At 47.6% G+C, this 9,347-nt stretch overlaps 1 protein-coding gene across 2 annotated transcripts in view; it reads right to left on the reverse strand.

The window, feature by feature from the left end:
- Positions 1-5,617: 5,617 nt before the first annotated feature.
- Positions 5,618-9,347, reverse strand: part of CUNH1orf189 (chromosome unknown C1orf189 homolog) — a 9,503-nt gene continuing 5,773 nt past the window's right edge. For both annotated transcript variants that reach the window (XM_017513389.2, XM_017513390.2), the window contains exons 3-4: positions 7,279-7,408; positions 5,618-6,063 (exon numbers count right to left, since the gene is read on the reverse strand). In XM_017513389.2, the coding sequence (XP_017368878.1) occupies positions 5,962-6,063; positions 7,279-7,408 (232 nt within the window). In that variant the 3' untranslated portion in view covers positions 5,618-5,961. The remainder of the gene's footprint in view (positions 6,064-7,278; positions 7,409-9,347) is intronic.

Here is a 9,347-nt window from a genome sequence, read left to right on the forward strand (position 1 = left end):
ACTCCCACACCAGCCCTCTTAGGTTAAGATTGAAATCCACGTAGGTTGCAGCTCCTGGGCTTTCGTGGGGTCGAGAAAAGAGCCTCAGAGATTGAATTATGAAAGAGGGTGGTGCTGAATCACCTGCTGCTGTAAGAATATGTTTGACATTTAGTTGGTTCCTAATTAAACAACCCAATATCAAACATATCACACAGAAGCAGGCAGGAGCGCTTTGGGGGTCATCTGCTTTCCTCCCAATTACAAAGAAAGAGCAGACCAGGCACCAATCATGTCTAGATGGAGAGCAATCTCCTTGAGAAAGGGTACTGGCCCCTGCTCTTCGCCTCCTGAGACAGCCAGCTCTTGCTTATCGTCCTACGTGTCATCCCTGCCTCGGCTCCTCCTCTGTCAGTGCCTGGCCCTTGCTAGATCACGTTGGCCTAAACCAGGAAGAATACCTGGCAGGGCTCCCCATCCGGGCACCTATCATCCCCTAGAGCTCCCACACAGAGCTTCTAGCCCTGATACCATGGCCCCAGTGCCCAGAGGATCAGCTATGTCAGCAGCTCCTCATCAAAATTGCCACCTGCTGTCTTCAACCACATTCCAGCTGCCCTGAGGCTTTCCGGGGGTGGGGGACAGAGGGCTTGTACATCCTGCTTTACCTTTCCAACAGACTCCTAACCTTTCCAGATCACCCCTACAAGGCTGCTGAGGCCTGTTCAGGAGGCACTGTCCTGCTTTTAAGTGCTACAGATGTTGCCTTCCCTTTTCTGCCAGCTTAACCCTTCTCACCTTCTCCCCATGTCCTCCAGGCATCCTCCTTAACGTCACCCTTGGATGTCCAGAACAGAAGGATGACTTGTCTCCCTGGCAGGCTCCATCGTGGACTCCAGAAGAGAAGACTTAACAGTCCCCCACTTTGCTTGGCAGAATTGAAACTAAGGTTTTACATTAAGGGTAAGAGAGGAAACTCCTGCAGTCCACAGGACTTCTCTCCTCTTCTGGGGCTTTTTACCAGAACTCCAGGCTGGCTTCTTCAAGGGTCTTCCCTCATAGGAATCCAGCCGGATTCCCATATGGGGGACTTCTCTTTTGGAGAGAATCAGGTCTGTTGAATGTCATGTGGCAGGCAGATGCGTCTCTCCACTGTGGCAGAAAAGAGCCCAAGTTATAGCTGCATTGGGGGCTGGGGGGCTTGAGTGGAAGTGTGGGGGTGGGAGAAGGACACTCTGCTTCAGCCCCAGGCCTGTTCCATGTGTCCTTGTTCCCATTCCAGATACACACCCCAACCCCCAGCATATACCAACTACACAGTGTCCTTGATCTAGATCGATAGCTTGTCCCAAGCCCCAGTCAATTTCTGTTGTATGGCTCTTGTCTTTCAGGGGAAGACTAACAAAGGGGCATATACAGGCCCCAAGGTAGGCAACTGGGGTGTTGTCTTATGTTTTTGTTCGTTTTTTGGCTCCTAAAGGGGATGTGTGTGTAATTTGTACTTTCTTGTTTTCCCTTCTTATCCTTAACACCCCAAGTTCTAGTTCCCCTCTCTGAGAAACATACCCACACTCAAGAACCAGAAACTGGAGGAAGAGAGGCTGGGAAAGACACTAGCAGGAATGAAAAGTACTTTAATGTTTGGGCAGTAGAAGAACAGAGAGGCCGACTGGGAATATGGATGCAGGGGAGGAGCAGCTGTCTTGGAAGGAGATTTTGTATGGCATACTTAGGTAGAAACATCAGATGGCCTTTGATGAAAGCTGTTTAGCTCTCCTGGAAATATCTACTATGTAGCCATTTCAAACAGAACTGAGCCCCTCTGAGCCAGAGGAGCTGGATATAGCATTAGCCACAGAGGGAAGAGGGGCTGAATGGGTATGATGGAGTGATGTTATGAGAGCAGACAGAATAGACAGGATCAGAGGAGATGGGCTCTGTGGGGGGCCAACCTGCCAATACTGGAGCCAGCCTGGCACTGACAAGCCCTGGGGGAAGAGGCCAAGGTCAGGGATCAACGCAGAGGGGATGGGGCATTCAGTGGGTTCAAATGAACAGAGGAAAGGAGAATAGAAAAATAGAAGGGGTTGGTGAGGGAATCTGGCTGGAGGTAAGGGGAGGCCAGGTAATGGAAAGGAAATAAGGAAAAAAACTATCATAGGAGGAATAAATCATAATTATGGATTACCACTTATTGGACATTTTGTGCTACTTACTGCTAAGTGCTTTATTTAATCCCTACAGCAACCCAGTGAATTAGGCATTGTTTCCCTTTTTACATACAGCATAAGGAACTGTAACCCAGAAAATTAAAATAACTTGCACAAGACCAGTTAGTGACAGAGCCAGCACTGAAACCCAGATCTGTCCAGTGTTAAAGTCTGTTCTCCTAATGCCAGGCTATACTGCCTGTGTAAAAGAAGCAAAGAGCTGCCTGGGAAACAGATATGGGGGAGGATTTAAAAAATGAAGGTGCAGGCTGGGCGTGGTGGCTCACGCCTATAATCCCAGCACTTTGGGAGGCTGAGGTGGGCAGAAACCAGACTGGCCAATATGGTAAAACCCCATCTCTACTAAAAATATAAAAATTTGCTTGGTGTGGTGGCAGGTGCCTGTAGTCCTAGCTCCTTGGGAGGCTGAGGCAGGAGAATCGCTTGAAGGCTGGAGAATTGCTTGGGAGGCAGAAGTTGCAATGAGCTGAGATCATGCCACTACACTCCAGCCTGGGCGACAGAATGAGACTCTGTCTTTAAAAAAAAAAAAAAAATAGCCGAGTATGATGGCAGGCACCTGTAGACCCAGCTATTTGGGAGGATGAGGCAAGAGAATCACTTGAACTGGGAGGGCGGAGGTTACAGTGAGCCGAGATTGCACCACTACACTCCAGCCTACGTGAAAGAGTGAGACTCTACCTAAAAAAACAAAAAGAAAAAAGGTGCAGCCACTATTTGGCTCATACTGAGGCAGAGGATCGCTTGAGCGCAGGGGTTTGAGACCAGCCTGAGCAACATAGTGAGACCTCATCTCTACAAAAAAAAAGTCAGGTGTGGTTGCATGTGCCTGTGGTTCCAGCTACTCAGGAGGCCGAGGATGGGGGAGTGCTTGAGCCCAGGAGGTTGAGCTTGCAATGAGCCATGATTGCACCACTGCACTCCAGCCTGGGCAATAGAGCAAGACCCTGTCTCAAAAAAAAAACAAAAAACAAAAAACTGAAGGTGAGATGAAACTTCAGAAAATAGAGGGTGGGGGAGGACACAGGCAAACATAGGAATGGATGACTCAGTCTCAGGCTTCTGGGTCAAATCCAGGTCACATGTATGGTTTTGTATCCTATAAAACTTATACCGGCTGGGTGCGGTGGCTCACGCCTATAATCCCAGCACTTTGGGAGGCTGAGGTGGGCAGATCACGAGGTCAAGAGATCAAGACCATCCTGGCCAACATGGTGAAACCCCGTCTCTACTAAAAATACAAAAATTAGCTGGGCATGGTGGCATGCACCTGTAGTCCCAGCTACTCGGGAGGCTGAGGCAGGAGAATTGCTTGAAATCGGGAGGTGGAGGTTGCAATGTGCCAAGATCGCACCACTGCACTCCAGCCTAGCTCCTGGCTGTCTCAAAAAACAAAACAAAACAAAAACTTATACCATACTTGTTACTTATTCAGTGTCTGGCTCTCCAACTGGGCTGTGAATTCCACATCACTTGATATGAGCATTCATGAGTAGTTATTGACTAAAGAGGGTTTGGGAAGCAGAGGTGATGGAAACTGGGGGTTGCATGGATATGTAGCACAGAGAGAGGAATGGGCATGGGTGGAGAGTGATATTTGATAAGAGGCCTGGCCTAGAGGCCTGCAAGCAACCTCTGAAGGACCTGGGTCACAGAGAAATCTCTTGAGGGAGAACATGGAGGATACAACTGTGTGCCAAGCACTGGGCTTTCCCTGTATTGCTATATACATTATCTTAATTATTTGAATGATCCTATGAGATGGGTATTATTATCCTAATTTTCAGAAGAGGACTTTTGTTTTGTTTTTTGAAGATGGAGTCTTGCTCTGTCACCCAGGCTGGAGCGAAATGGCACAATCTCGGCTCACTGTAACCTCCACTTCCTGGGTTCAAGCAATTTTCCTGCCTCAGCCTCCCAAGTAGCTGGGACTACAGGGGTGCGCCACCACACCTGGCTAATTTTTGTATTTTTAGTAGAGCCAGGGTTTCACCATATTGGCCAGGCTGGTCTTGAACTCCTGACCTCAGGTTATCTGTCTGCCTTGGTCTCCCAAAGTGCTGGGATTACAGATGTAAGCCACTGCACCCAGCCCGGTAGAGGAAACTGAGGCCAGGTAAGCTAATCACTTCCACATGATGACACAAGAATTAAAGAGGTGAAGCCAGAATTTGAACCCACACCTGACTCCAAAGCCTGTGCTCTTATTTTTATACTATACTGCCTCTTGATCAGTGGGATGTGTAGGGGCAGAGGAAGAAGCTCTGACAGCTAGAAGTAAAATGGGGTGTTTAGCAGGAGACTGAATAGAGACAGTTGGAGACAGACTTGGGTTGGAGGGAAGAGTATGAGTTTTGCAGTGAAGACCTAGGCACGTAGAGTTGAGGTCAGGAAAAGATCATGTGGACAGGATGAGTGACCAGTGAGGATGCCAACAGCAAGGTGAGAGCACAACGCAAAGTAATGTATAATGGCACTTACGTCAGGGAGCGATGGTGTGTTCAGGGAGTGTATTCAGGGACTGATAGTGTATTCCTACGGCTGTCACTGGCTGTGAAATGGGGGTCTCTCTAGCTTGGGATGTCATTCACATGTAAAGTAGACCGTTTTTATTTTTGAGATGGAGTCTTGCTGTCACCCAGGCTGTAGTGCAATAGCACAATCTCAGCTCACTGCAATCTCTGCCTCCCGAGTTCAAGCGATTCTCCTTCCTCACCCTCCCGAGTAGCTGGGATTATAGGTGCCTGCCACCACACCTGGCTAATTTCTTGTACTTTTGGTAGAGATGGGGTTTCACCATGTTGGCCGTGGCTGACCAGGCTGGTCTTGAACTCCTGACCTCAGGTGATCCACCCATCTCAGCCTGCCAAAGTGCTGGGATTACCAGGTGTGAGCCACCACACCCAGCCTGTAAAGTGGACCCTTGTAAGTAAGGTTGTCTGTGGGCTTCATATGACACACACGGTCAATCTGTATGTTTCAGTATTTTTCAGAATTTCAAGTGCCTTTATTTTGACTGCTCTTTCCAGCCCCCTACAAATCCCAGCACTCCTTATTTCCTTACAAATGCCACATTACCTGCCTGACCCCTGGAGACATTTAAGTTTGGAACCCTCTCACTTGGCATAGGTGGGAATTCAGGCCCAGAGGAAACAGACTTGTCCAAAATTTCACAATAACTGGCTGACTCAAAATCCAAAATGCAGCCCTCCTGTCACGTAAGCACCACAGTGCCTTTAGCTTAATAGCCACATTCAGAGCAATTTGTCCAAGTATACAGAAAAGATAATTGAAAGTGGTATCTGAGGTGGTGAACAAAATCCAGGAAGTTAAGATTATGGTAGCTGAAAAATAAACACTTCTGAAACAAATCAAGATTTAGACCTGAAAGAATGAGCCCAGTGGTCTAAGTTTGAGCCTTTAAGAACTAATTTTATTTGTTATACCAAATCAGGATTCTCAACTCACTTTGTGCCCCTCTCCTCACCCCTGCTCCCTTACGTCAACACAGTAAATCCCACTCTGACCACAAGGCGTCGCTCTTGTTTTTACCATTGTTTCGTAGATTGTTTCCCAAACAACAGCAAGGGATTAACAAGAGTGGAGAAGTGAGAGTGGGAGCACTGTCTTAAGTCCAAGGCAGATAGCGAGATCCAGGTATGTTTTGGGAAGGAGGTTCAAGGTGGTAGAGGCTCTAGAAGGCTAGGTTAGCAGGCATATTGAGAAAGGAAGAACAGTGTTTCGGATGCCATCACAATCTCTCTACATAAAAAGCTTTGCCTATCTGATTTAATTCCCGCTGGTACTGCTGATGCTCCTTTTCAAACAGCTGGTGCAGGGCAGCTTGACGAACCTGGTAGAGAGGACAGAATAGAGTATGGTGTTTGCTTCTGTTTATCACCCTTTCTTATTCTTTCTCCTTAGTTGCTTTCCCATTACTTGTGTTCTCTTGGAGCTGGACTTTGTTGTGACATAAAACTAGGTGGTAGCAGAGAGGCTGAACCAGTGGAGGGGAAGTCTATCCAGTTTTTTTCTCCACGGTCGAAGCCCTATGTTCGGCAAATATTTGCTGAGAACATACCATGAACCAGAAACTCTATTAACTGGGATACAAAGATGGTTACATGCCGGGTGCAGTGGCTCACACCTGTAATCCCAGCACTTTGGGAGGCCATGGCGGGCGGATCACAATGTCAGGAGATGGAGATCATACTGGCTAACATGGTGAAACCCCTTCTCTACTAAAAATACAAAAAATTAGCCAGGCGTACTGGCACGTGCCTGTAGTCCTAGCTACTCAGGACTACTCGAGACTGAGGCAGTAGAATTGCTTGAACCCGGGAGGTGGAGGTTGCAGTAAGCCAAGATCACGCCACCGCACTCCAGCCTGGGTAACAGAGTGAGACTGCATCTCAAAAACAAAAATGAAAAAACAAAGATGATTACATGACAGCAAGTTGGGACCCCGGAAGAGAGAGAGATACGCACTAAGAGGCAGTTTGTTTGTTTGTTTTTGAGACTGAGTCTTACTCTGTCACCCAGGCTGGAGTGCAGTGGCACAATCTCAGCTCACTGCAACCTCTGCCTCGGTTCAAGCAGTTCTCATGCCTCAGCCTCCCAAGTAGCTGGGATTATAGGCATGTGCCACCATGCCTAGCCAATTTTTGCGTTTTTAGTAGAGATGGGGTTTCTTCATGTTGGCCAAGCTGGTCTCAAACTCCTGGGCTCAAGCAATCTGCCCGTCTTGGTCTCCCAAAGTGCTGGGATTACAGGCGTGAGCCACGGCACCCAGCCTAAGATGCAGTTTTGAGTCTCCAAGATGGAAGGAGCAGGAACTAGAGTATACTTTGGGACTTTAAGATGTGCTACCTATAAGGTGGATGCAAAGAATCAAATGAAAAAGAGTTCTGGCAACGGGTTAGAGTTGTATTGTTCTGGTGCAATGCTGAAAACCTAGAGACAAACAAGATAAATGTGCAATGACACACACTAAGAGCTTGGAAAACTCAGTGGGCAAACGCACAGGGCATTAATGAATGAGGCTTCAGGCTGCCCTGCTAGAACTCACCATTAGTAGTTGCTTTTTGGCCAGTGCCAATTCTTGTGCCATGGTGTCCTGCATCTTTAGGGTGGCATATGGGTTTCTTCTCTGGGCCAATGTCATTTGCCACAGACAGTCAGTATGTGCATTTCGCCACCTGCTCCAGGTACAGAGGCAGGGGTTGAATGGGTTAGAGTTAGGAGGAGAGACAAAAACCCCATAGAGCGAGGCTGTCCTGGAGCGTCTGTCCTACTGTCAGAAGATCATAAAATCCTTAAAAGGTTAATTTAGAACCTAGTATATATTAAGTGCATTATATCATTTAATCACTATGATAACTATATGGCATAGACATTAATTTTTACCTAATACAGATAAGGAAACTAAAAGTTGTGAGATGCCCAAGGTCACTTAATAGCAGACCTGGGCCTCAAATCCAGTTTCATTCTGTCATCTAGGTGGTGTGATCTTGGCTCACCACAATCTCTGCCTCCAGGGTTCAAGCAATCCTCCTGCCTTGGCCTCCTGAGGAGCTGGGACTACAGGCATGCTCCACCACGCCTGGCTAATTTTTGTATTTTTGGTAGAGACAGGGTTTCGCTGTGTTGGCCAGGATGGTGTCCAACTCCTGACCTCAGGTAATCCACCTACCTTGGTATACCAAAGTGCTGGGATTGCAGGTGTGAGCCATCACACCCGGCCTCAAATCCAATTTCTCTAAAGCTAATATCCCTTCTATCATACTAGTGATTCTCAGCCCTGGCTAGACTGGAATCTTCATTGAGGTTTTAATTTTTTTTTTGAGAAATAGTCTCGCTTAGTTGCCCAGGCTAGAGTGCAATGGCGCAATCTTGGCTCACTGCAACCTCTGCCTCCCGGGTTCAAGCAATTCTCATGCCTCAGCCTCCCGAGTAGCTGGGATTACAGGTGTCTGCCACCATGCCCAGCTATTTTTTTTTTTTCTTTTGAGAAAGAGTCTCCCTCTGTTGGCCAGGCTGGAGTGCAGTGGCGCAATCTCAGCTCACTATAACCTCCATCTCCTGGTATATATTCACTGTTGGGATTTTTAAAAAATCAAAAGTACATTTTCCACATGTTGAAAAAATTGAATCCACACAGAAATCTATTAAATTAAAAGCAAAAAATTTTCTGGGTGCACAGGCTCAGCCTGTAATCCCAGCACTTTGGGAGGCTGAGGCAGGTGGATAACTCATGGCCAGGAGTTCAAGACCAGCCTGGTCAACATGGTGAAACCCCATCTCTATTAAAAATACAAAAACTAACCTGGCATGGTGGCATGCACCTGCAATCCCCAGCTACCCAGGAGGCTGGGGCATGAGAAGGGAGGTGGAGGCTGCAGTGAGCCAGGACTGTACCACTGTACTCTAGCCTGGGTGACAGAGTAGGACTGTCTTAAAACAGAGACTCTGTATCAAAAAAAAAAAAAATTATCTCTAACTGGGCACAGTGGCTTACGCCTATAATCCAGCACTTTGGGAGGCGAAGGTGGGGTGGATCACTCGAGGTCAGGCAGGAGTTCGAGGCCAGCCTGGTCAACATGGTGAAACCCTATCTCTACCAAAAATATATAAAAATAAGCTGGGCATGGTGGCGGGTCCCAGCTACTGAAGTTAATTATCATTTTTTGGGGACACAGTAGCACTCTTGTCACCAAGCTGGAGTGCAGTGGCATGATTTCAGCTCACTGCAACCTCCACCTCGCAGGTTCAAGCAGTTCTCCTGCCTCACCCTCCTGAGTAGCTGGGATTACAGGCATGTGCCACTATGCCCAGCTGATTTTTATTTTATTTTATTTTATTTTATTTATTTATTTTTTTTTTTGAGACAGAGTTTCACTCTTGTTACCCAGGCTGGAGTGCAATGGCGCGATCTCGGCTCACTGCAACCTCCGCCTCTCGGGTTCAGGCAATTCTCCTGCCTCAGCCTCCCGAGCAGCTGGGACTACAGGCATGTGCCACCATGCCCAGCTAATTTTTTGTATGTTTAGTAGAGACGGGGTTTCACCATGTTGACCAGGATGGTCTCGATCTCTTGACCTCGTGATCCACCCGCCTCGGCCTCCCAAAGTGCTGGGA

The sequence above is a fragment of the Cebus imitator genome, unplaced genomic scaffold, assembly GCF_001604975.1.
Source record: "Cebus imitator isolate Cc_AM_T3 unplaced genomic scaffold, Cebus_imitator-1.0 Scaffold491, whole genome shotgun sequence".
NCBI classification, from domain to species: domain Eukaryota; kingdom Metazoa; phylum Chordata; class Mammalia; order Primates; family Cebidae; genus Cebus; species Cebus imitator.